Below are 27,422 nucleotides of genomic sequence, written 5' to 3'. Positions count from 1 at the left end.
CAGTTATATTGTAATCCTGGCACAGAGTTCAGGATTACAATTATATTGTAATCCTGAACTCTGTGCCAGGATATGTTTACTGACAGTGTCTTCTAATAATAACTCTATGGATATTGTACAAAACTTGAATAAACTGCAATATACCCTCAATGTATTTGTCAGTACTGATTTAATGAGAGGGAAAAGAGAAGATCACACAAACGTGTAAATAGTGCTCAGTTTAAAGCATATTCAAATTATATGTAGAAAATTAATCTGAACTGAAGCATGCAAGTTTGTTTTATCATAATTATTATTCTTGGTTTACATTCATCCAAACTTATTTGAATGGTTAAGTAATAGCTCTGAAGGGAAAAGTGAAAACTTTAGATTGAAGTGACTTGTATGCAGGGTTTTACAGTAATGCCGTGACTATTCAATTTCAATACAATTTACACCGCTGTAATTATACCAAATTAAAGTTAACTTGTATTGGGCAAAGGGCTCTTCGGGCCCAGGTGTACTCTTAATATGTTATCACAGGATTACAACAGGTCTTTGTAATGGGGAAAACTACAAGTCTCCGAACTCTCCACCCTCACGTTCCTTGCCACTTTTTGATCGAGCTCTCTGGCGACCAATTGCTAAAATGTATTCCTCTGAGGGGCGGGAGCAGTGAGAGTTATGACTGCTCGGAGGAGGGACTTCCTTTAGAGTTGCAGTTGGATGGCAGCAGGGAACCGCTGGGCTGACACGTAACTAAAGTTAAAGGTGCTATGGAGGCCTCGTCGGGGACCTGAGCGTTTACTTTTTTCCTTGATCTTGTTTTAATTGCGCCTGAAAAGCATAACGAAAAAAACAAAGTCTGCAAGGGGAGAAGAAGACGCAGGCCTCGGTGTGTCCTGCATTTCAACAGCGCAGAGCCGCAGTTTGACGTGAAGTCAGGCGAAAATCTGAGCGGCTACTTTGAAGTTACGAGAGAGAGTCGTGACTGGTCTCTGTGCTAGGGTCATGTACACAGGAGTAACTGTGAGCGCTTAACCCGTGTTTTTTTGTTTGTTTCTGCGTGGATATGCTCGGGGAGTGAGAGGAGAGGAGGAGGAGGGGGCTTCTTCAGTCTTAACCGGGAGGTAAAAAAAAAAAAAAAAAAGTTGAGTCGGAAGTTTCCAGCGACAGAGACGGGGCTTTTTCACGCAGACAGCGGGGAGGGGTGCGGGTCCAACATGGGAAACGGGGTGTGCTCCCGGAGGCAGCGGAGGATCTTCCAGTTTCTCCTGCTGCTCACGGTGGTCTGCGGGATGATGTACGGGGGAATGGTGTCGTACGAGATGCACAAGCAGCTCAAGAGGACGGAGGCGATGGCACTCAAGTACCAGCAACATCAAGAGTCACTCTCGGCACAGCTCCAAGGTAAACACAGTGTCGGTGATGTGATTGACTGTGGTTCAGTCTGCACGCAGGTGACAGAGGTGAGCGTGAGAACTGGGTTACTTGAAATCCAGCGAACGTCACGCCCGACTCCACTAATAAAACTGCGATTTAATCGTTGTTGTGGTCGCTGTCAAACTTACCCCGCTTAATATATACGTGAGGACTTAACTTCAATTCAGTACGAACCATAGACCAGTTCGGCGATCACTTAGCACCTTAAAAGATAAAAAATTTAAGTTTTCTTCTGTCTTGAAAGTTGAAACTGTGAATTGGAGTAAACGCGTATTTATGAATTTGCTGTGCGTCAAATTCATGAATAGCTCCACATAGATTTAGTCCATTGACGCAGTCTGAACTAACCGGACTGCGGCTGTACTGTAGCCAGTGGGTGGTTTACCAAGAACCTGTCTTTGACCTTTGACCTTAGGTGGCCTTCTAATCTTGTGATAAACGAGGTTAAGGTCTGAGCAGATTTGGCTTTAAAGTTCAGCAGAGTTTGTCTGGTTGGACACGTCTGCCTTCTGCATAGGTCTACTGTAAAGAGAGAAATTATCCCACAATCCTCAGAAGAGAGGTTTTCTGCAGACTGGAGGTTGGGACAGACACACAAACACACACCTGGTTGTAGTCGCTGTGTCCCCAGGCTCACCTCAGCAGTACACCGATTTGTATACTTAAAAGTCATGAGGTCGGCCAGAACATCTGCTTCTGCCAGCCACAGCTGGGGGAACAGAGGAGGGAAGGGGATCGCAGTCACTGTAGTTTTAAGCAAAGGCTGAAGAAGCATGATGTTATATAAGTCTTTTAAATGGCTAGGTGCTGCACCACCCTGATAATGTGAGCAGTCCAGTCCAAGGTTGTCTGCAACACTTTTGGCTTTAATCTTGCCACATCAGAGTCTTTTAAATCCACCTGTTGACAGCAGAGAGTTTTGTACTATTTTGACCGTAGCTGTGTTGTTATAGAGGACAGTATAGCACTTGTTTACAATGTAAACATCTCATTCAAACACTGCTCTTCAATTAAATACCAAATCAGTAATTTGACCTAGATAGGAACATAAGCATTCAACTCTGTTACTGCATCATAAACTATTAGTAGTTAACAGTTAGTTGTGTATTTTATTTAAAAAAAAAAAAACATTTTAAGAGGTGGGTGCTATTGCAGGTTCCAGTCCTCAATTTGAAAATCTCATGCTAGGTTAACCAGTTTGTTTGCATTTAGATTAGAGTTTTTCCCTTTACTTGCACTTCACCATGTGTCGTAAAAACTACCAGTAAGATCACAACATTAACACTTGAACAGGCTTAGATATTGTGTAGTCTGTTTGGTTTATTGAAATGTGTGAAAATAGTGACACACACAAACATCAGTGGAAATACTGTATGTTCATCTGTATTACTAGCATAATGTTTCTATTAAAGACCTAACTTGATGATCTTCTTACAAACCGCACCTCTACAAAAGATTAAACTGTCTTGTCCTGCAGTACCCTGATTTACTCCCTTCCTCTAAAGACACTTAACCTTAAACACACTCTGCTGTGCGGACCGGATGTGAGGTTTTGTGTCCTGCCATTATGCCATGCTGAGAGTCTGCTCTTACGTGACTTCAGCCATTCAGAGCAAAGTTTGTGCCCACATCAGGGAGTCAAAGAGTGTGTCAGGTCTTTTAGCTCGGACTCGGGACCTGATAATTTAATGCAGCCTTTGATCCACCTAACCAGCATTTATCTCTCCCCACGGTCCACAGCTTGCTCCAGCAGACCTGCCATGGCGTTGCCCTTAAGCTTTTACACATCAGATGCGTGTGAAAGTGTATCCATGCTCATGTATTTGAGTCTTTGTTTGTTTTGCTGTCACGTGGATCCTCCTCTGACATATTTGCATAGTTAAAAAGTAAAGTTGACTGCATAGGTTTTTGTGACCCGCAGCGAGTTTTCAAACAGGCAGCTTTATTTGAGAGATGTGAGATTTTCCTCCACTACACGAAGTTCCTGTCATACTTTTTATTATGACAGTTTCTTAGACAAAGGTATCTCAGCAATGTATTTTAGTCTCGACGTTCTACAAATGGCTTCTGTTTCATTTTACAAAAGATGCAGCAAATCTGATATATCCAGAAACAGTGAGCATGACAGTATAATGTGACACTTTGAAAGAAAGTGATATTGCTTAACTCCATTTGCATTGCTCAAATTCTGCACCACACCCATACTTTCATTGTGGAGTTACGGATCATTCAGTCAATCATAAGGCCCGGGCCACTGGAGATCCACAACCGATTGTTGATGGCTGTTTTTCCTGTCCTATATTTAGAGGTGGGCCACAGCTTGGGGGCTGTGAGCCTGCCGTAACCACAGGCTGGCAGTTGTGAGTCATTTAAAAGCATCAACTGGCACTGTGCGGATATTTCTGCACTCTGACAAATGTGTCCCTGTGATTTAACACCCATTCACTCCCTCACACACTCACACACACACACACATCAGTGTTTCTGTGCCACTCGCGAAAAACATTAATCAAGTGGAATAATTGCAGCCATCTCTAAATGAGTGTTGTAATATTTTTTACATCACCAGCACTGCTGTGGCCAGCTGTTTATCGTAATGAACGCTCTCGTCTCAGCCAGTGTTTGTAGTTTTTGTTCGTGGGATAAAGGAAGTAAATACTTTTGTTGTTTGAGCCAGAGATGCACTTTCTTCTTGGATTAAACAGAATGACTTGGATTTTTTTTTAAATTTCCTGATGAAAAGGAAAAGGTCAGATTCTTGTCATTGAAAGTGCCTTCCAGACATTTATGCCAAAGAAATGAAAAATAAAAATGTAAGGCATGACTTGAAACTAAAATAAAGTCACAACAGAACAAACTGCTGTCTACACCTAGACTATAAACCTGCAGCTTATGTGCATATTAAATTAGTATAGGTAAAATCTGTTCTTGAAATTCAACATTTTTGTGTATGGGATTTTGTTGGATCAGTGGGTTCGGTGGGGCCACCCTTAGAGTGCAGACATCCTTCTTCTCTTGAGGTCTCAAATGTCCAAATCTGTCTGTCCTTTAACCTTCATTTTGAAGTCCATTATTTTGGTTAAAGAGGAGGTGAGTTTCTTGCCAGGTTCCCACCTGTCTGAGGTTTCTCAGATTAACTGAGTTACAATTTCAGTGAGTCAGAAACATGTCTAGTTTACACATATTTAAATGTGTAATTGCAGGGTGTAATGGTGACTGTGTGGGCTCTTTACCAGTAGGAGGAAGTTTGAAACCACCAATATATTTCTGTAGAAGCTTTGAGCAAGTTTGTCCTGCCTTCTTCGATGAACAAAAGATAAAAATAAAGGAACTGAAATGAATTTGTGCAGTTACAATGAGAAGCTCAAGGATGTAGACTCAGATGCATATACTGTTGTAGCGTTTGACCTGTAGTGCAGTGAAAGCTGTGAACTAAATTCACCAAAACATTGTCTTGTAAATTGGAATATCTGGCTGGTGTATGAAAAGATATGTATCTTATGTTTCTGTGGCCTAATATGTGATCCTGGATCAGCTCATGTCTCATTACAAGTTTTCGGGTTTCTGGCCCAGTGCAGGTCGTGACCTAGATGTAGAGCGGATTGAGACAGATTACTTGCTGATGACAGTAAATGTTACAGTGTAAAGCTCCTTTATCAACCAGGCAAAATAGGTACAGCACACATGAACCATTCATACAACACCTTCTCTGTTATTGGCACAAGTTAAGATGTATTGAATCTCACTCCCCTCTAGATTGAGTTGGTCTCCTGTGTGTGTGTGTGTGTGTGTGTGTGTGTGTGTGTGTGTGTGTGTGTGTGTGTGTGTGTGTGTGTGTGTGTGTGTGTGTGTGTGTGTGTGTGTGTGCTCAGTGAGAGTGTAAGCGAGAACACACACACAAACACAATACAGACAAAACCCTGGAGCCCATTTCCCTGTGTGATTGATAGCATTCAGAGTCCACACCACAGGCCAATTCTGGCCAATCCAGGCTTCTCCACATCTAAACCAGTAGGCCAGTAAAGGTCGCTATCATAGAGAACTCCCTTGTTCTCACTTTAACCACACTGTAAGGGAAATGTTTCATTGGTCTGCTGGGAGAGGCTCAAACAATAAATGTTCATTCCCATGCTCACTGAACCAGGACAGACAGACAGAAGAGAAGGTGTAAAATAAATCAGTGTGTAGGTGTGTGTTTGTGGGAGTGGTAGACCCTGAAACACCAGCAAGTTCTGGTACCAATCTTTGCATCTGAATATTCACAGTTATATTGTTGAGATGTTACTTTGGGCTGGGTTAGAAAAGGTGACTCTAAGGTTATTTGTTATTTTCTTGTTTGTAATTTTGTCACATTGGAATGATTTGAAATGCAAAGTAAAGGAGAAAATAAGTTTTAAAAAATGCATTTTATATTTCCAACCTAAATTTCATTTCATTTAAGCTTCTCTTTTAATCTTTTAACCTTGCCATGTTATATTTGTGTGAAGCAAATTGAGTTTCTAAGTTAAGCACTGTATGTAAATAATGCATTTGCCTCGTGGCAATATTAGAGGGTTTTGAGAACTCAGAAGCACATTCAGATAACATCCTTTTTTAGTCTGTAGCTTCTTTGTTGCCGTTGCCCAGCTTGTCCATGTCGTCCCCTAGAGACAGGGTGTGTATGTGGTGGGGCCTGAGCTGAGAGCTAAGAGCTACATGGCTACCTCATCTTTGGAACAACTGAGAGGGTACAGCGCCTCCAACAAACGGAAGAAAACCTCCCTAATCTGATGTAGCTGAAAAGAAAGAATGTGTAGAGCTCGTTATTTGGAGTTTGTTGGATTTCAGGCATTAAACCTGAAGGTCATTTGTTACATCTGAGGCGGTCTTATGATGTGAAGTTATGAAAATAACACAGTCAGGGCAGTGAACATTGATGGCTTACTTATTACAGTGGGTAATAAATGATAGTCACAAAGTTCAAGTTAAAAACCAGTAAACCAGTTGACCAGTAAATGACCAGTAAATAATAATAAAAAAAACTTGTACAACCAGTTGCCTGAATTAGATTAAATGAATTTTATTTGCCACACAAAACAGCACACTGTGGATACAAAAGAGCAGGAAGTGGCATCTCTGTTTGTTTAACAAAATATCTCATTAGAAGTTGCCACAACTGAACAGAGCTCATTTGTTTTATACCAGATACAGAGAGAGAGAGAGACATTTTCCACACTGTTGGAGGTTAAAATGGCTCCATTAAATACCCACCCAGCAATTTAATCAGTCTGAATTTAATGCTTGTCCTGTATTAGCTGAGGGAGTCATTAGTTACTTTATTGCGCCTTAGTACCAAGTCAGTCTCACTCCTATTGTAGGTTTGCTTGTTTCCATGACTGTCTCTTTTTTCCCTTCTGGCTGTCCTGGTTTGTCTGTTTATCTTTATTCTATTTGTGTCTGACTCACAGGTATGAGCTCTCTCTCTCTTTTTACTTTTCTTTTTTGCGCTGCTTCTCTGTGCCTATGTCGTCTTCTTTCTGCTGCAGTCTTTTTAAACTTCTCAGTTTTATCACGGTCATGAAATTATTACAAGATTGTTCTGTATAGCTAACAGTTTGGTTTATCTTGGAATCTGTTGAGCTGGCACTTAAAAGGAAGAATAGCCACATCATCAGTTTGACTGCCCAGTCCACCTCCCCCTCCCTGAGGGACAGGAGAGAGAGAAAATGTATGAAACTGGAAGAAGTGATGACCTAGTGGTTAGGGTCCAAGTTTCTTTCTTTCTTTCTTTTTTCTTTCTTTCTTTCTTCTTATTTTTAATAAAGGATCAAAGAGAAATGATTCTAACACGAGAGGTTAAGGGGACAATGTATGCTTCTTGGCACATATGCACTTATGTTACAAAATCCTTCACATTAAAAAATAACAAAGCAAAACATTTGAATGACACATAAACCATGTGGCCGTAAAGTCTTATTCTGTGTACTTAGTGAATGCTGTGTTAATACTGTGTTATAGTTTAACTAGTATAACTTGCAGGAAATAGATTAAATGCTTAATATGTAGGATAAAAATCTGCTATCACTACATAATACAGTAATACGACACCATGAAAATCTCACTATTATGTGCTTAATACTTTATGAGTTGCGTGATCTAAGTGTAGATAAGTCAATGAACTGATTGTGTTCTGCAACATCTTGGGGGACCGAGCCTTTGCCGCTGCCGCCCCGACCCTCTGGAACTGCCTCCCTCAGCAAATCAGAAATTCACATTCAGATTATTATCTTTGCATTGACAGTACATGCACATGAAGAACATAAATGTTTCTTTGTGCAGACCCAGAACAAAACAGACAGGTGGATGTGTGCTAAAATACAGTGTTATAAGACACAACTATCCCCCTGTTAAAAGCTGGGGAATAAAAGCTCAGTGTGAGTGACGAAAACTGGATTTGCATCTGAATCAGGAAGTTGAAATGAAAAAAAAATAGATATTTAAAATCAGTAATATGTATATCTTTATCTGTTAAATTCTAAGTTTAAAGGCTGTCCCATCATCTGCTTTAGTCTCATGTTGTTTCACACAAACAACAAAAGGTATGTTCTTATAGATTATTCAGGCTCAGGGGTCTGTCTTTGAAGCCTGACTGGGCAGAGCAGGTGAATGGAGCAAGTTGACAAAAAAGGGGCAAAAAGGACCTGCAGCCTGAGTGTGCTGCTACAGTGAACCTAATTCCCCACAGGGATTATTTCCGTTTCATTTGATTTAATCTTGAATCTGATGAAGGTGACAAATGGAGGGAATAAAAGAGGAATCTGCTGAGAGGGAGTCTGGGAAGTTTGGGGACGACAGCTGGAGAGATTTGAAGTGAGTCTAAGATGAAGAAGGATACAGGAGCTTTGGGGTTATGAAGGAGCACTGGTGACTTTGCTAAGAACTATGTTAATGCACCGCAGACACCTTGTTAGCATTAAGAGAAAACACTGTTAATTAGGATGAGTCATACTTTCAAAATCACTCCGACACCACCCACCAGGCACATGAGCAACCCCAAACAAACGACCAGACCACCAGACTTGTGAGGAATACCACAGCTTTCTGTTGATGGAGGAGCTGTCACGTCCTGAGATCACAGTGCGGTTGAATAAATATCACACCTGGCTCTTTTATCGACCATCAAATGCAAATCCTCCCTCTGTGTGCCTCTCTGAAATGAATGTTTAAGCGTTTGTGAGCCCACCAGGTTTTCTGCAGTGCGTATGTTTGTATTACAGCTGTCTTTTTGTTTAGTTTACCCTCCACCTGGCCCAAACAGCGGCTTTCTAAACCTCTGCATTTTCTCTCTCTACCTACCTCCCTCCCTTTTATTTATCCCCTCTCTTTCCCTCCATCTGTGTTTTTATGTGTTCAGTGGTGTATGAGCATCGCTCCAGGTTGGAGAAGTCTCTGCAGAAGGAGAGGCTGGAGCACAAAAAGGCCAAAGAAGGTGAGAAAAATAACATCTACACTCAATTCTGACTCTTGAGGTATGTCTCCATTCAGGGCAGCTCTGGGAAATTCATATCTCACATTGAGACAGCATATGATGAGGTGGTAGAATAGATATGAGATTGATGACATTGTTATTGTAAGTCACTTTGGACAAAGGCCTTTTTTAGATAAAAGTAATGAGTAAATGAATTGTAATGTGTTGACAAGGTTTAGGTTCATTATTGTATTGAGTTTTTACTCATCTTGAACATTCTCACAGCACCACCTGCACCATAATTGTCCATTACGTTGGTTAAAATGTAATTTTTATTATATTTAGCTTGTTAAAAAATATAACAAGTGATCTGTTCTGATTTCTAGATTATTTGGTTTATAAACTCGAAGCACAACAATCACTGAACAAGGAGAAGGTATGTTTATTTTTTGCATTATTACCATTTCTTCTACTAAAACAGATTTTTTTTTATCTGTTCTTCATCAAGTGTCCACAGTTTTTTCTGTCTACCTGAGTTGCTTTGTGAAATATTTGTAAAGAGCTTTGCAGCGTAGCTTTTGTTTTGTTTTACAAAAATGGTACGGCTGAAACTGACTCTACCAGCTCGAATGAATCTCTTCACCTTTATCTGTTGTTACAGTAGCAGTAGGCCTGGACAACAAAGTCACTGAGTATTGTAACCCTTTTGTTTTTATGTTGAAACAGCAAGACTCCGGCAGCAGATACAACTCTTTACAAGTACAACATCAGATGTTAAAGGTATGGATAAACTTAGTCCCAACACGCACAGAAAGACTTTTGCGCTTACTGTGCAGGATTTGGGATTTTTGCCATTAACACAATCACAGACATCCTCATGTTTAACCTTCTGTCTTCCTGTCGTTCTTTCTAACACACTCTCTCCCTGACCCCATGGCTCTACATCCTTCCTCTCTTTGGTGCTAACTTTACGTGTGGGTAGGGAGCGGTCAGTTTGTCATTAACGACGGATGATTCATTGATTTATTATAATAAGAAAAAACCAAAACAAAGACCCAGTGACGACAGTAGCTTTTTTTTTCTCTGTCAGAACCAGCACGAGGACCTGAAGAAGCAGTATTACGAGCTGCAGGAGCAGCACCAAGTGCAGGGCGAGGACCACAGCCGACTGTTGGACGAACACAAAGAACGATACGAAAAGCTACAGCAAACCAAAGAGGTGGAAGTCACCCAACTCAAAGGTACAGGGTTTTGTAGCTCTCTGTAGAGCTGTCATCATTACACACTTACTTTGTCTCCATCTTCTGACTTGGTGAAATACTGCATGTACCAAATTAAAGGGCAGACTTTCAAATACAGTAAAAATGTTCTATTTTACCATTAACTTTGTGATTAAACAGATGGATTTCACTTATTGCTGTAAGATATTGATATGCAAATGGAACCAGGGTTTGTAACATGAGTCACAAGGATGAAAAAGAAACAGAAATATAGAAGAGGTTTTAATCATCTTTTCATAAGCTTTGCAGTAGAATATTGCTCTTGTTTCATGTGCGTTCCTGCAGAGAATGTATATAACCTGAGAGAGGAAAATAAACAGCTGAGGAAAGCCCACCATGACATTCATATGCAGCTACAGGATGCACAGGTGAGATCAGACGTATTCTTTTCGACTTCCTAGTTCTGTAATCTTATCATAAAATACATTCTAATTAAAAAATAAAATGTGAGCTTTACATAAAAATAAATAAATAAATGAATGGCTCATTCGTCCTCTTTGGTTGCACGTGTGTGTTCAGATTCAGCATCAGGACCTGAAGGCAGCCCACGACCAGCTGGCACTGACACTAGAAGACCACAAGAGTGCGCTGGCTGCAGCTGAGGTAGGACAGCAGCAGAGAGATGTAGTCAGTGAATACAGCAGCTGATTGATGCTGAATATCTTCCTGCTTCACGGAGGAAAGATTTGACCGTTAGATGGATTGAGAGATTTGTGTTTCATTTTGTCACAGGTACAAAATTAGTTTTCTTAGCATGTTAGCAGAGAAGCTACAGAGTCCAGGACTCTAAAAGTGGTGGAGGAAACCGGCTCAGTGAGGGTTAGTGTCTGTCACTGTTGTTCAGCATGTGTCACTTACCTGAGTGAACCCTCCTTTATTTATCAAAACGAATGAGGAATAAATGAGCTGATGAAAGAGGTGGTCATACACCGCCTTGTCCCCAGAGCAACTAAAGCATCCTCTCCCCCGTTCTGCATTCCTCTCAGCCTTACTCTAACCTTTACTTTAACCTTCTAAGTAAAGCAGAAATGTTTATTGCAGTGAACTGTATAATCCCAGAGTAGAGAGGAAAAAAAAAGATGCTCGACATCTAGTTTTTTGGGGGTAATTAGATCAGACATTGCTGTTTGTCCTTGAAAATGACCTCTGAAATGCCTGAATGCTTTATTGAATAAACTGTACTCTGCTGATTTGTTTGAAATGCTCCCCTCCTTTCCATCTGCATTTATTGATAGTCACTCACTCTCCTCTCGTCTGCACTCTCGCTTTCTGTCTGCATTTGTTAATTTATTTTAAAGCCTGTCCTGTTTTCCATCAATGCTTCTAGTTGGACACACACACACAAGCACAAATACACACACACACACACCAAAAAAAAAACCCTCTTTCCTTCACTCCAGGGGGTTTGGTTTAGTCAGGCCTGTCAGAGCAGTACATCTAAAGCACGTTGCAGCCAATCAGCCAGAAAGATATAATGGAGGGACTGGAGCGAGACAAAGAGAGAGGGCAGGAATTTAGAAGGAATTTTAAGAATGTAACCCTGTGGCCTGGTTACAGAGTATGTGTGTAAGAACTGTATTAAAGAATGGTTTCATTTAATGGTATATTAGACTGTGTGGTCAGTCAGGAAATGTCTGTATCGCCCCAGAAAAACAAGGAAGTGTAAAGATTTTCTTCTTAATAAAAACATTTTTCTTTCAGATGCAGGTGAATTTGTGGCTATGCAGTTTGTTTTTGTAAAATGACAGATTGAAATACCAGATGCATTGAGAGACATTTAATTCAGTACATTTAAAGTCATACAGAATTTTATCTGTATGATAGAATCTGTGTTTAGGGCTTTGTCTCAAACCTCAAAACGTTTACGGTACCAGCACCAGCTTAAGTTATATATAAGGTTTTTTTTTTGGATGGGCCTAAAATTCTTGGTGCTGAAAGTTAGCATCCAGTGTATTTTCAAATAATTTTATAATCAGCTATAAACAGTGGTACAATTTTGGATTACTTAGAATCCCCCTGTTGCCCAGGATTTTCTCTCTTATCCCTCTTGTGGTTGTGTATTTTGTTCCCTTTAGGTGCAGGTGAATGAATACAAGCAGCTGAAAGAGTCCTTGAACAAGGCGCCCAACCTGAGACAGCCTGAGCAAAACCCTGCTCCCCAGCAGCCGCAAGCAGCTGCCGCCATAGCAACTGGATCCCATGTCCATGAAGCCCAGCAGGCTACGGTACTGGAACAACCACATAAAGATGAGCCGGCCCACGAAGAGTCCAGGGTAGTGACCTTACTGCCAAGACAAAAGGCATACAGCAAATATGAAAACGCACAAATCTGATTATTTCTCTTGTTGCTTTCTTCTCAGTTGGACCACCAAGTAGAGGAGGTCCATGCCCAGTCCGAGATTAAGTCCCACCACAGCGTAACCTTGTCAGAGAAAGAGGAGGAGGATAGAGAGGGAGAGGCTGAGAGGAGGAGGGAGTTGGCGGAGGAGGAGATGGCTCAGGCAGGACAGCCTCAGAAGCTGGAGGAGGACCCAGATCAACCACAGGATGAGCAGCAGCAGGAGGAGGAGGGAGAGGAGCCGGAACAGGAACAGCCGGATGAGAACGCGCTAGACCGACAGAGACGTCAGCCACATCCGGTCTGAACTGGTTTAGACTACTCAGTCTTATCGAAACAGGGCTAAAACTGGCCTTGAAATGACTTAGGCTTCCTATATCTCATTTGACTATTACTGGTTTAGAGTGACTGTTGTGTCATTTAAAACTTTAACATAATAAACAGTTTAATCAGAAGTTAGTCGTGTGTCCTTGGCATATCGGGGACGCAGCTACTGCTCAAATTGAAGGGCTAATCATTTAGCTTTAATCTCAGAGGAACCAGAATGAATTACAGTCTTTCCTCAGCGTTTACTCCTTTGATTCCTGGCAGCTTGCTCATTATGTGTTGTGCTCATTGTTTAATGTTGTCATTTTCATCTATTGAACTTTATCAAATGATAAATTACATCATTACCTCTACCTTTATGTCTTAAATTTGCAGCAAATATGTACGTTTGATTTGGTCTGTCTTTTTTCCTTTCTTTTGCATCCATTTGCCATATCACAGGATCCCCATGCGGAGCTGCATCAGGACACCCACCTGCAGCATGAGGCACGCGGCCAGGTGGAGCGTGTGAAGTCAGCCTACGAACAGCAGCAGGAGCAGCAGCGCCTGGAGGCTCAGAGGGCTGAGGAGCGCAGGCAGATCAGGATGCGACAGGAGGCGCTGCAGGCCCAGCGGGACAGGGAACTGAAGGAGAGGGAGCAGAGGCTGAAGGAGGAGCAGGAGAAAGAGGAGCAGCAGCACAGGGAGGCCGACAGACGGGAGCAGCTGCTGAAAGAGGAGCACCAAAGGTCACATTTGTATACTTCCTTAGTTAATCTCAGAGGTATCAGTGCAGGCAGTTTCACTTTTATGCGTCCAGGTTTTAGGATATCCCCCTCTAAGATTTCTGCTGCTGTGCCAAAGAAGGAAATGAAATGACCCAAACCTGATGTGTTTCATCTTTAGGCTTGTTGCTACATTAGCTCAAAAGCCACATGCAGATCTAAACAAATCGAAAACTATTGGTCGACTGTGGCTGTCAGCCATTTCCTAATTATCTTTTTTTAACAGGCATCTCAAAAGAAACAGTTAATGAGTGTGGCATTGCATTTATTAACCCTAGTAAATAAAATCTCCTTCCCTCAAACTGCAATTAATAAATGACTGCAATGTTTTCCACACAGCAAACAAATTATTCTCACGATGATGCTCTGATTAAATCACCAAAGGCTCTGAGGAAGAAAAGAAAAATATGGGTCTGTGCAGATCTGTTTGCAATCTGTTTGCAAACTAGAATAGTTCTACTACACAAATGAAATACAACATCTTGCGAAGACACAACCAGATATGTACTGATAGCTCCAAAGAAGACTGTTGAATAAAAACAGCAACGTGGCAAGCAGTAAAGTGTTGAACACTCCTTAGTTTGCATGTTCGATTCTCAAAATTAATACATCTGTTTTGATGTGGTTTATAGAGCCTGTGCCCTTCTCACTGCCCTGTACTGTCATTGTTGTTATTAGGAAGAAGACAGAGTACGAAAACATGGACAACGACATTGTTCAAGGAGAAGAGGATGATCACACTGAGAATGAAGGTGAGACTGAAAGATTAGCAGGAAAAGAGAAAAATCCTGGGCTCCAGGTCAGCACTAAACACTTAAGTGTTTGTCATTACCTCATATGAGCAATGCAGCATGAAATATTCTCTGAAATAATAATGTTTCTCAGTGTCTGAAGAGTTAGAAGAGCTCAGAGGAGCTGTTGCTTCATACTGAGTGTGTGTGTGTGTGTGTGTGTGTGTGTGTGTGTGTGTGTGTGTGTGTGTGTGTGTGTGTGTGTGTGTGTGTGTGTGTGTGTGTGTGTGTGTGTGAACAGAGAGAGATACTCATAAACTACATGAGGAGGAGAAACAAGAAGCAGATCACAGAGTGCCACCACATCAGCAGGTGACTGTCCATTCATCCATCTGTCCATCCTGCTCACTCCATCTGCTAATCCTCTGTCTATTCTGTCAGCTCATTCACTCACTCACTCACTCACTATAGTGTATCGTGTCATACATCCATTCATTCATTCATCCACCCAGAAATCGATTTTCAGTCCACTTTTACTGTTATTATTCTATCGTATTGTATAGGGAGCTGTAGATGGTGAGCTGGACCCCGAGGACGACCCCAACAACCAGGGGGAGGATGAGTTTGAGGAGGCCGAGGACGAGCGGCCGCAGCACAGGGTCGCCGAAGAGGAAGAGGAGGTGGTAGAAGAGGAAGAGGAGCCTGCAGTGCCAGCCCAGCACGTCGACACACACCCCGGCCCCGAACAACCTGCTGTGGAGGAGGAACTGGTGGTGAGTATGTGATCAGGGAAGAATGATAGAGCAGTATAAAGAGGAAGTAGAATACCTCGGGGTTAGTTTAATGAAGACATCAGTAATAATCTGAGTGTTCAGACTTGTTTGTGTTTTGTGTGTGTGTGTGTGTTCAGATGGCCGGAAACCCAGATCAACAGGAAGACACGCTGGATGACCAGTACCAGGAGGAAGCAGAAGATGAGGTCTGTAACACATATGCTCAGATGAACATTTTATACACGGAAATAAGAAGCAAAAGGTTTGAGGATGACTTGCAGGAAAGGCTAATTTAACATAATATATAATATGTCCCACATTGTTTCAGTCCACTGGGGAAACTTCTAGTTTTTTTTTTTTTTTTGTAGTCCCAAAATCAGTCTACCATTGCACTCCTTTTATCTTGTTCTTGCTGTTCTAAAGGCCCAGGAGGACATAGCTGGTGGGCAGAAAAGAGAAGAGGAGGTAGAGGAGGAAGGAGAGGATCCATATAATGAGGAGAACATAGAACAGGTAGGTTCGTCTGTAGCTTTTCCCCCCAGGTATTCACACTTAACTACTGCACTTTAATCCCACATCTCGGACTGGTAATGATTTTTTTTCCCCCCCAAAGCTCATTAAATAGGTCTCCTACCTCCAAGGTGCCCAGGTGGTGCCTTAGAAGTTCACTCACCCACCACCTCACTGATTTAGGTGAAGTCCCTGGATTTGCTGTGTGCTCCTACAAACATAATCAGCAGTGTGCAGTTTTAGCATGATGTTAAAAAACACGTTTACTTAATATTTCAAAAGAGAAGTTGGTTTTTCCTTCTTACACGTCACTGTAGTCAGTTTTCTGGATCCAGCATCTAGTGGCTGTTAGAGGAACTGCATCCTGAAGTACCTCCACACATTGAAAATTGGCTGAGACAGGCTAGTACTGTGTAGCTTTTTCTACAGTATAAATGGGGAATCCATTTTTATTCCCTGGGACTTTTCATTAGTTCTTACCTCAGCTCACAGCAGAAAGTAGATGTAAAATGTTTTGGCATCACATCCATAGAAATTCACTGCTCTTGCATTTTAGCTGTACAGGGATTCACTTGTGTTAGCTCCAGTGTGTGCGCATACCTATGTTTTGTCCTTGTAAATTGAACCTGGCCCACGCGTGTTCTGGTAAATGAGGACGATCAGGTGTTGAGTCTATCTGGGTGTCAGGTTTCTACCATGGCTTGGATTATTCAATTTGTCCTAAGAGGAAACATGTTTGATTGGAGAAGCTCACACATGTTTAATGATCCTCAAAACTGTAAAATACAGTATATTATTTATATTAAGTTCCAAATTTGTTATTTTAATTGCTTTGGCGGCGGTTGATTGATATGCATCTGTAACATCCTCGGTCCACCTTCTTGTTTGACTGACTTGTGTTTCATACTCTGTCAGTCACCTAATAAGTGAACGTACTTGTGTTTCTCTGTAATTTGAGCTCAGCTTCACTCATGCACTGCTGTACTGTTAGTCCGACAGAGGTGTTCCAGTTGAATCCGTACACAAATGTCTCTGCTCCCATTTATTTACCCCAGAATTACAGTCCTGCATGTTGCAATCCTGTTGACAAACACTCGTTACAGTCTGTTACAGTCACAAACTACAGATTTCTATGGGTGAACTCTGATATTTCTTCATGTTTTTGTCAGGTTGTCTGTACTCAATGCAAATGGGCGCGTATACACATGAAGATAAATAATATTATTTTAAATTTTGTCATAAATACCTGTAAATGTCTGAAAGTGTCATCTTTAGTGGAAGAATGTTGACACAATTCCATTTAATGGCCGTTTGTTTCGTGCTCGTGATTTGCGCCAGGATGAAGTAAAAAACCAGGAGGGACCAAGAAATGAGGGGGATCACAGAAGAGACGCAGAGAACAACGAGGAGGAGAATTACGAGGATGAAGAAGAGGAGGTAGAGGAGGACGCGGGTGGTCGAGACAAGGGAACACATCGGAGGGCAGAGATGTAGGACAGACGCAGACTTTAACCAGCTGCAGTGCCTTTTGGGCTGCCCGTAGTGCCTGTCAGGTCTTTCTTTCCCTTGTTTCTCAAAGGAATAAAAGCAGCCATTCATTTGGATTTCCAGGTAGGAAAACTTGGATGTTAAGCCTGGAGGATGGGATGCTATTCCAAACACTGTGGGGTTGGAACTGATCAGCTTACACTGTGGAAATGGACAGAATTTATGGGACAGAAATGGGATATATACTGTATTTTTTTCCATTTGCTTTTCTGTCTACTTGCACGTCTGCCTGAATGCCTGTCTGGTTCTGTTGTTTCTCTAACAGCAGACAGGCAAAGAATGTATTTTCATCATGTGCTGTCTGAACCAAAATAAATTATGTTATTCTAATGTCCTTATGTTCAGGCCTTCTTATGTATGTTCAATACAAGCAGCTGTATTCTCTGTAGAGCTCAAATTTTATTTCACACCTTGCATTCCAATAGATCAAATCATTTTCTGTTATTTATTGTTCACTGTAACAACTCTGACAATCGTTTAAAAAAGAAAAGGTTCAACATTTCTTTTTTTCCCCCATGACTGATTTAGTTTGTGTCATAATGGCTTTGGTTTTTTTTTTACCAACTTCTGAAGGCTGGTACACAGGAGCATTTTCACTGGATATTTCTGCGAATCAAAGTCAAATCAATCAAAGAGACATTTCTGGTGAAGCTGCTCTGTGCTGAAAGTGTCACTCTGACATGTGCCTTTCCAAACCTCTCTTGGGTCTTACTCATTTTACACTTGGAGGAGCATTTCAATAGGACAGAGCATGCCAGTTAGTGCTGAACCTCCAGCATATTGCTTCAGCAATGCCTTAAAAACGGGGCGATATTTCCATGTCGACTGCTGGTGTGAATTAAATTCACAAAACCTAATGCAATTTAATGCATCATCTTTAGTCTACTGTACAATGTATAGTAAAACAAATGCCGATAATTTGTACATTTTTCTGGTCGTTACATTTGATACATAAAAGTGGTTTTGATTGTGTTAAACCATGTTTGTCACCTGAGTGGTTGAGAGGAATAAAGAGGCTGAAGGATCTCAGGTAATTGTGATTGTGTTCTCTAATATTTTTTTGAAGATACAGTTTGGAGTTGACAGTCTTTTCGGACGCTCTTGTAGCAAGCAGAGCATCCCTCAGGGTTTAGAGCTGGGCTATCTTTATCTGTCCATCTTACCTGTGTGTGTGTGTGTGTGTGTGTGTGTGGGGGGGGGGGGGGGGGGGGGGGGGGGGGGGGGGGGGGGGGGGGGGGGGGGGGGGGGGGGGGGGGGGGGTGGCTGCTTCAAAAATAATGTGATACTTCATTGAGAGCATGAGACTGCAGAGCAACACCTCTGGAGGTGGCAGAGACTCAGCGGCTGCAGAATAACTTCAGCATCACAGATGCCAAATGATGCATTATTAAAATGTAGAATGCAGGTGTCTCTGGCAAGTGTTGAAAAGTTTATGAAGCCTTGTAAACGCTGTGCTACTGCTGTGGTTGCTAACGTGAGGTGACTTTTCCATCACAAGCTTCCTTAACATGTTCCATCAAAATAAAGAAAAAGTAGTTGGGATCCATCTTAGTCTTTTCTTAGGGCAGTATAATTACTGAGCAGCCCTGCTGCTCCATGTAAAAAGTAAACTGGGACTTTAGTCCTTTAACTGATTTGTGGATCAACCGAAAATTAACTGGCTACTACTTTGATAGTCGGTTACCTGTTTGAGCCTTTACGATGTTTTTATGTTTACCAGAAATCAATGTCACTTTTAGTTCTGAAATTTTGATGTGAATTTTTAAGACATTTTAAAGGCAAAATGATTAATCATGTAATTGCAAACATCATTTAAAAACTAATCCTAAATGAAAATGCAGTCATCAAAACTGAATGGAAACAATGGAAAAAAATAAGATCTGCAACTGTAAAAAAAACACTTATTTATGTTTGATTATTTATAGTTACGCTTTTTCAGGGATCAAGATCAAAACTTTAGCTCTCAGTTCTAGTAGTCAGGATGCTCCACTGCTGTTGTTGCCTGACATGACTAATAAAGCAGATAGATGAACTTGTTCTTTACTAGCAGCACATAACCTGACTTAACCTGTGTGCTATTCAAAGTGATCTTAAGTGCGAATCAAGAAGGGGGGAGAAGATCATAAATATTCACTGTTGAGTTTACATATCATGAGCGCTCCCTTGTTCACGTGCAAGCCACGAATGTTACCGAGTATAAATCCTGCCAACTCTGTTCCTTATCTACTTTCTGGTTGAGAACGGAGAGGGGAGAGGATTGTGGGTGAGCTCGCTCACATGGGAAATGAACCGACAGATCAGGATGAAATGAAAATCAAACGAGAGGGGTTTGGCTGAGAAAGGCAATTACCTCTAATGAACAACATTTGTCCCCAGCACACAGTCTCAATCAAATCAACGCTCCTCCTCGGTCTCTCTTTCGGCTCTGCCTCTCAGTTCCTTTCGTCCCTGTGCTTTCTCTCCATTTCTTCCCTCTCTGCCTCTCACTGTGCCTTCCTCTCTCTATAATTCCTCTCTGTTTTTTTTTTTCCTGCGATCATCCCTCTGCTGTTGTGAGATTGTTGATCTCCCTAGAGCGACCGTGGGATGCTGGAGGAGTATGAGAGTAACAGGTGTCTCATTACTGTGCTAATAGCAGGCCACAGGGAGACACACACACGCATACACATTTTTACAGTGACAAGCAATGGCAGAGATGATCCTCCTCCACATTCCTCACATTTTCACGCTCTCTCAGTCATCTCTTCATGGGTGAATTACCAGGCATGAATAATTTTAACATGTCGATTGCCTACAGCCGGAGTCTATCTTGAGACGCATGCCCACACGACTGCCACCGATTCTCAAAACCTTCCATTTAACACCAATAAGATTTACTTGAAAGCTGAACCTCCAAGCTATGAAAAGACGTTTTTTTTTTTTTTCTTCCGCCCACGATTTTCGGAAAATGAACTCAAACTCCTCTCTTGTTTTACTGCCATACTGGAAGAGATCGAAGCGTTAAAATGTGCTGGGAAGACATAATGATAACATCTTGAAACCTGCAGTTAAAGACACCAGCTTCTCCTCTTGACCCCGATCCTGTTTGCAGTACATAAGGATCCAGTGAGCTCATTATATTGTTCCTCTGCAGCAGTAATGATCTCTCGTTCATCAGCCAGAGACTTTCTCTATCTCAACACACACACACACACACACACTAACTAACATTGCAATTGCACAAACAATCTTCCACACTTAAACGAATCCCAATGAGGCATGTAACTGGTAGTTTGTGCCTGGCTGTATGCTTGTTAGAGAGATATCGGCATCTTAAATTGTGTTCCTCCACATTACTGTGAGGGAAGAGAAGGCACGAGCTGTTTCTGTGTGTGTCTTTGTGCCCCTGTTCATACTTGATATGTGTATACATATGCTTGGGTGCCTGTGTGGCAGCATTCATACGTGTGTTTAGTGATATCAGATAACAAAGTGTGTTTATGTTTCAGGTGCAGGCTGAAAATGAAACCATTATTAAAGGATAATACACTGCTGCAATGTATAAATAAATCAGCTCCAGCTTACAGGAGGGGACAGCGTCTCTGTGTAACCCCTGAAACACTACTTCATGTATTACAGTATGTATACCACTGCTTTGGGCTTTTACCTAAAGCACTTATTATTATCAAGAGTATCCACACTTTCAGTAGAAATTAAATCCTGCCAATGAGAGTGCTTTGCAAGCTATCAAGGATTAGCGTGCATATACATGTTTTGTGTGTGCAAATGTGTGTGTGTGTGTGACCTGCTGCATGAGGCTCATGGGTCATTACCCAGTCAGTCAGAGGACACAAGAGGCCATTATCCTGGGGAGTCTGGACACTAAATGTTTGATAAGCCCCGAAAGAGGATGTCCTGTTTCTCTTCTCATATTTTACACATGCAGAGTAAAGACCCAGCTATCAATTAAAAAACATCTACATGTATAATAGACGCTAAATTTTAGTTGACTGGGATATTATTTCTGCTCAACAACACGGTTCAATGTAATTAAAAAAAAATGTATGTTGTATGTATGAGAGAGGAGTGTTGGCTCATGTCGAACTGGTAGACATGAGTCATGAAGCAGTCTGATTAGCCGTCTCTGTCTTTCCCTCCACCAAAGCCAAAATTTGTCATAAACATTCAGTATGTGTCTCTCTACTGCACCACATTTAGTTCAAATCTGAATAGAAACAGCAAAAACACTGGATTGTCTTTTTATTATCCAAATTCCCATATATAAAATAATCTGAGAGTAAAAAAATATGATTAATATATTGTTTTATATAAAATGTTTTTTTTTACATGGCCTTAGAGCATGTTACCATTACAGTGTTTCTGACGGCATTTTCAGTGTGGCCTAAAACATGACTTTGGGCAACAGTTGTGACACAGTTTGTGTAAATAACTGAATACCAGTTGGCTTTCCTCTGAAGAGATCAGTGAAACCCTCAGTGCAGTTTCAAAGTGTGGAGGACTTTGCTGAAGCCTTGCCATTGCTTTGGAAAGGGCTGTAAATGGGACTGGGAGATCTGAGTCGGTGCACATCCATCCATGGAGGAATGTCACAAAATGTTGCAGATCCTGGTGGTTTCTGGGAACTGCAGTCTGATGGGCGAAGAGTCTTCTGGCAACTTGGGGATTCCATCCAGGACCTCGAGCTTTGGCAAACAGGAGAAAACACTGCGCAGACAAAGGCAGGAAGATAAACACAGAGAATGGGAGAATAAGAAGGAGAAAACAGACAAAAACAAACTCTCTCCTTTTACTACCTCCTCACCGTGCACGGTAGTCCTGAGTGAAGGTGACTGGGTTGCGGCTCAGGTTAAGGGAGCGCAGCGGGCTGTTCTCCAGAGCTCCCAGTCCCCCCAGGGAGCCGATGGCGTTCTCAGACAGGCAAAGGTGCTCCACTGCTGGGAGCTTTGGCAGCTGACGCAGACACACCAGGTGGTTATGGTGCAGGTTTAGTATTCTGCACCTGCCCAAGGGAAGCATAAATAATGCTGAGCTTCCTTTTTGTGGTTATTGTCATCTAAAATAACATTATAGTGGGTGACATAGTTGAATAATGGGAATAGTTTCCATTTGGGGTGCCATATAAACTGGAAACAAAACAGTAGCACTGCCCTCAGACGAAATGATAGAAACATTGCATGAAAAACTAGATGAGATAGAGAGCTTTAAATAATGCCTCACAAAAATGAATAAAGAGAGTTACGAGGAGACCTAACAGAGACCACACATTCTGCATAATCGTGTTATGTGGCTAGGGAAATGCTGTTAGAAAAAAAATAAGATCAGGACACGTACAAAACACAGATTAGCAGCACTGTCAAAAGGAGCAGAAGTCACATCCAATTTCAGCAGTGATATAAAAACATTCAACAAGACAGCTGCTCAAAAGCACTAAACAATTATCTTCAAATTTACCTCCAAATTAAAATATTCAAAATGTGAAGCGAGTTTCAAAAAGCTGGCAGGGCTGCTGTCAGAAACATGATTTATAGATCCCTTTATTCTTTACTTCATTAAATCTTAAGATGTGCTCTGAGTTAAACAGTTCATATTCATATAGTTTTTGATGACTCAATTTTACGTACCCCCCCTGGAGAGGGTTCATGAAGAATCTGAACAAAATTGTTTGCTGTGTGTCATGATCAGCCCCCATAGTGACCTATTGGACTCTTATTTTGTTTTTTTGTGTTTTCGGTTTCCTGTTTTATTTTGTAGTTACATCCCTTGTGTCTCTGTTCTAATGTTACTTCTTGTCTTTGTGTTTTTCGATCCTTGATTGTCTGCCCCGCCCTAATGTGTGTCACCTGTGCCCAATTACCTCTTGTGTATTTAAGTCCTTGTCTCCCTCTGCTTCTGTTTCAGTTTGTCTGTGTTGGTTCCTGGTTGTTTCTGTGGTTGCTATCATATTTGCTCCCTGTGTACTTCTGGATTTGCCTCCTTCTGTGTTTTGCGCTCACATAAGACTTCCTTAGTTTCTTCTGTTTTTTGCGTTTTTTCCCTTTGTGGATGTTTTTGGGTTATCATGTCTTTTTTTGTACCTGGCTGTGTCGACTTCTCCCTTGTGTTTATATGTAAGCCAGTGACGTTTTTTTTTTAATTTTTTTGTTATTAAAAGATCATCATTCTTCGGTCCACCTGTGCGTCTGCATTCGGATCCTCTTCCCCGTGTTCCTGGCTGCCACCCGGTAACAATATGAGGGAGCTGTGGTGCACTCTGAGTAGCGTGGTTCATACCTTGGCAGACGTACAGAGCTCAGGTTGGTGAGAGAGTTGTCAACCAGCTGAAGTTTCTCCACGCGGATCAACCGGCGAAGGATCCGGAGGAAATTTTCTTCCTGGAAGGGATCACCCAAATCCTGGTAAGACAGGTTTAACTCCTGAGAAGAGAGAAGTGATAGTATTGTCAGTCTTTCTGCCATTGTCCTTGTCTCTTTCTTTTCAGTTCCCTCCCTAAATCTGTCTCTGTTCTTCTCCAGTACTGTACATCTTTAACATCACGCACGCACGCACGCACGCACGCACAATGCTTGCTAACTTACCAGGCAGTTTTCCCAATTTTCCTGCAGTCTCTCCTCCCATCTCTGTCCTTCCTCCTCTCTCCTCCTCCTCCACCGTCCTCTCTCCAAACACACATCATCCCCCTCTCTTTGAAACAGCTCCTCTTCTGGTGGCCCTTTTTGATAGCATTGTCAAAACAAAACGGCTGTAACAATGTTCACATCACCATCATCCATCAAGATAAGGAGCTACTCCTAAACCTGCTTACAGCTTTAAGTTAGTGCAGTTATTGGTTTGGATTCTTTGTCAACCAGTTTTTCAGTAACTGGTCATAAAATTTCTCCTATGAAAACAACACTGAATTTTCTGAATAAATGTCCTGGCACGAGAAAAAAAAACATGCATTTTTGTATTTTTCACTGAGCAAAGTGCAAATGTTATACTGATGGTTTTTCTCCTATTGATCACACACCTTCTCTGACCCTGGGGCAGGTCAGCTGGTCGCCTGTGACGTTACACTGCTCCAGGCGATGCCACGACACGAACCGGCACCGATTTGATGGAAGCTAACGGAAGATGAAGGGAACAGGATGCACGATGCAGTCAGTAACAAATACATCCCTTTCTGTTGATCATGATGCATCATTCATACAAGTTTCACCAATCATTACAAGTAATGATATCCTGCATGACACATGTCAGTATACTAGATGTGCAAAGCCTGATGGACTGTTCGGTGTAATCATGAGGACAGCAGTGATGAGTCATTTCTGTCCCCAAGTTTAATCAAAACTCACTCACTGACAGTCAAATTCAGTTCAGCTGAAATTCAGCATAGTCAAATTACATTTCATATAGGTGGACAAACAGAGTGGTATACATGGCAGAAGCTCGGGAGCACAGGAGACACTAAAATTTAATCGACCATAGCTTCCTATTAATGCAATAAAAACTCTATTCCCTCAGAGAGCAGACAGAATGAAGCCAAGATCAATGGGTCGTTTTTGAGGCCATTAACCAAAACTGCTACACGTATTAGTAAAGTGAAAGCGTTCAGTTTCATAAACTCTTCACCTTCCAACCTTCTCATTATTTCATCTATTATCTTTCTTTGTCTTTATACTTTCATACCTAAATGTTATTTTATGTTTATTTAACCTGGGTGCAGTATTGCAGGTGTCACAGACTGTGCATGATCAAACAGCAGATCCACCTGCTACTTTCATTCTATAAATTGAGCAAGTGAATGAAATCAGTCACTATCATGTTAAACAGTTTCTTTTGTTCCTGCAAGTCTCACAACTACATGGACATTAAAAGTCATGGGTGTTTATCAGGCCATTGTGGCCTAAACATCCATGTCTCACAAATCCTCAAACATTATGTAATGCAAAAAACAATAGAAAGCACCATTTACTATCTTTAAAGAAAGTTACTACAGTGGATGAGTGGGATGGATTACCATCTTCTCCCTACTTGACCTTTTCAACCCCCTTACAAACATCCTGTTCACCCTTAGTTTGCCTGTGTAATTCTACACCTCCCTCTGTTAATCTAGACATAAGAGTGACCCCACATCACCTGACCACTGTTCCTCATTAGCTGGACACTCACAAAACGGGTTTGGGCCACATGTTTACATCATATGAAATACACTGTGGGTAAACTACATTAAAGAAAATACAGCTCGAGCCAAATGCTGTCAGAAAAGTGGTTTAATGTGTCAAATATACAGATGAAGTAAGTGACATGAAGACGGTCTGCAAATAATCAAAAAAGAAAATATGGGTGATTCAAGTCTATGATTTTTTTACTTAAACAGATAGACAGTATTAAAATAAGATACTATGATGTGCATCATACTTAAGGCAAATTAATAATTTCTAAATAAATTTATGAAACTAATTAATGTAATGCTTCTTGCTCCTCAATTTCTTTTTTTTTTTTTTTTTACTTAAAGTGGGGAACTCTGCATGGAACAGGGAGGATTAGGTAAAAAGCAATTTTTCATCTTTCTTTATTCAAGTAGTCAAGAGGGTAAAAAATCATTCTGCATATAGGTGAGAACAGACTGAGAATATTAGGTTCAGTTTGGAGAGGGGGAAACAGAAGGATTGGAAGATGAAAGGATGAAGAGAAAAGGGGAGGACAGGAGAGAGGTGTGAGGATGGAGGAGTCACAGCTCCAAATGTGGAAGGAGAGGAAGGAGCAGGTGTGTGTGTGTGTGTGTGTGCGTGCGTGCGTGCGTGTGTGTTACTCACAGGTGTAGATACTAGTCCAGAATCAGGACTATAGTCCACAGAGAGAGGTGTGCCTGTAACACCGAGATCAGAGCACTGGGACGAGTGGGATTTGGGAAAACTGCCACTCAGAGTGTTCACACCTGAGGAACTGAGACAGAGAAAACGGTGGGACACAGAACGAGGAAGAGAGGGACATAAGACAGACAGAGTCATCCGGTGCATTTTCTCATCTTAGGTCAGTGTTTGAAGAGGAGTTGTCTTCTCGTAACGTAAGCCCTGCTGTGTGCTGAAACCCTGACCACCGGCCGAGTGGTTTGAGTTACAGTGAACTGGGCCTGACAATGCAGATTAGGGCCCGTTGCCATGGCAGCTAAGGACACCCGAGCAGGTGCTGTTAGTCCGTGTATGGACACTGGTACTTCTATAGTTTGAAGTGGTATTTCATGTTCTGTGCTGGTTTCTTCTAACATGAATGATGTTGTGGCTCGTTGTGTAGTTACAATAAAAAAGAACTGAATAGATAATAAAATAATTTCAAATGTGGGCTACTTCAGGTCTTTTAATGTTATTAGGGAGTTTCATTTAGTTTGACCTGGCCAGTTTATCTTACATTTACAGGTGTAAAGGCAATGGAGAACTAGACACAGTCGTCATTTGAGACGGATAATGTGATTAAATTGGCAAACAGCACAGACAACACCATAGCTAACTTATTCATGCAGACATTTTTGTTTTAACTTACCTTTCTGACATGTCCCAATCGTCTCGTGAGAAATTCTCCTGGCCTTCTTTGTTAACACATTGCGAACGGCTCGGTTTAGCCCTGTAAAGCTGTAGCTGTTACCCATGGAGCCCGGTGGGTTTGTATTCAGAGAGAGAAAGTTTACCGTGCTGTTGGCCGGCCCCAGGCAGACTGACACCAGTGTGGCCTCGCTGCTGCAGGTGAGGCGCTGCACACTGGTCGCTGGGATAATGGTTGCCTGGCAACAGCGTTCAGGTGTATCACACAAGAGAGGTAGAAACTGTTGTACTCAGCCTCTGTGGACTAAGCGAAAATTAATGTTCAGCTTATAAATGAACGGTGACAGTTTAATTACATTAAGCAAAAGAGACTTCTTGCTTTGTGTGATGAAGATTTTTGTCATTCATTTTGCAGGCCTATCTTTGGAAAAAAATATCTGGCAACAGTCCAATTTACAGTTTTACATTGCATTTATTTTATGCTTGTCACACAGGCTCTAACAGCTTTTATTTATTTTATTACGTTTTGTAAAAGACTAACTTGGGACTGAAAATACTGACACTCCATATATGTGCAGTAAATATGGAATACAACCTGAGAAGCAGACATGAATACAATATGGCTTAAACAAACATTCACGGAAAATGACAAAACTTGAGCAGAGGACTTCAGCCTCATGATGCCATGGCAGACTACACTGAAACTTTCCAAAAATAAATAAATTAACATAAAATAAATATATAGGAGTCAGAGAATGAGTGAT

The 27,422-nt window shown here is 41.5% G+C and overlaps 2 protein-coding genes across 2 annotated transcripts; one reads left to right on the top strand and one right to left on the bottom strand.

Moving 5' to 3' along the window:
* The first annotated feature begins 706 nt into the window (after positions 1-706).
* Positions 707-18,174, top strand: golim4a (golgi integral membrane protein 4a). Its single transcript, XM_041047002.1, has 16 exons — positions 707-1,389; positions 8,816-8,890; positions 9,256-9,305; positions 9,596-9,649; positions 9,960-10,110; positions 10,435-10,517; positions 10,669-10,752; positions 12,225-12,422; positions 12,510-12,788; positions 13,256-13,542; positions 14,257-14,330; positions 14,611-14,681; positions 14,873-15,082; positions 15,220-15,288; positions 15,506-15,595; positions 16,931-18,174. The coding sequence occupies exons 1-16, from the start codon at positions 1,203-1,205 to the stop codon at positions 17,084-17,086; spliced, it is 2,118 nt and encodes a 705-aa protein (XP_040902936.1). The 5' UTR covers positions 707-1,202; the 3' UTR covers positions 17,087-18,174.
* A 3,325-nt stretch (positions 18,175-21,499) lies between these two features.
* Positions 21,500-26,797, bottom strand: LOC121187662. Its single transcript, XM_041047010.1, has 7 exons — positions 26,660-26,797; positions 25,936-26,065; positions 24,147-24,240; positions 23,716-23,849; positions 23,411-23,553; positions 21,942-22,139; positions 21,500-21,844 (listed from the first exon to the last, which is right to left on the bottom strand). Exons 1-7 carry the CDS (start codon positions 26,668-26,670, stop codon positions 21,727-21,729), a joined length of 828 nt encoding a protein of 275 aa, XP_040902944.1. The 5' UTR covers positions 26,671-26,797; the 3' UTR covers positions 21,500-21,726.
* Between the last annotated feature and the right edge of the window lie 625 nt (positions 26,798-27,422).

The sequence above is a fragment of the Toxotes jaculatrix genome, chromosome 9, assembly GCF_017976425.1.
Source record: "Toxotes jaculatrix isolate fToxJac2 chromosome 9, fToxJac2.pri, whole genome shotgun sequence".
Lineage (NCBI taxonomy): Eukaryota > Metazoa > Chordata > Actinopteri > Toxotidae > Toxotes > Toxotes jaculatrix.
The sequence above is the reverse complement of the archived record's forward strand: the minus strand, read 5'-3'. Positions and strand labels throughout refer to the sequence as shown.

Coding starts and splice junctions, on each gene's coding strand:
- golim4a (XM_041047002.1), top strand. CDS start 1,203: ATGGGAAACGGGGTGTGCTCCCGGAGGCAGCGGAGGATCTTCCAGTTT. Junction 1,390..8,815: donor ACTCTCGGCACAGCTCCAAG/GTAAACACAGTG, acceptor TTATGTGTTCAG/TGGTGTATGAGCATCGCTCC. Junction 9,306..9,595: donor AATCACTGAACAAGGAGAAG/GTATGTTTATTT, acceptor ATGTTGAAACAG/CAAGACTCCGGCAGCAGATA.
- LOC121187662 (XM_041047010.1), bottom strand. Junction 23,850..24,146: donor CTGCCCCAGGGTCAGAGAAG/GTGTGTGATCAA, acceptor GCTATCAAAAAG/GGCCACCAGAAGAGGAGCTG. Junction 22,140..23,410: donor AGCTCTGTACGTCTGCCAAG/GTATGAACCACG, acceptor TCCCTTGGGCAG/GTGCAGAATACTAAACCTGC.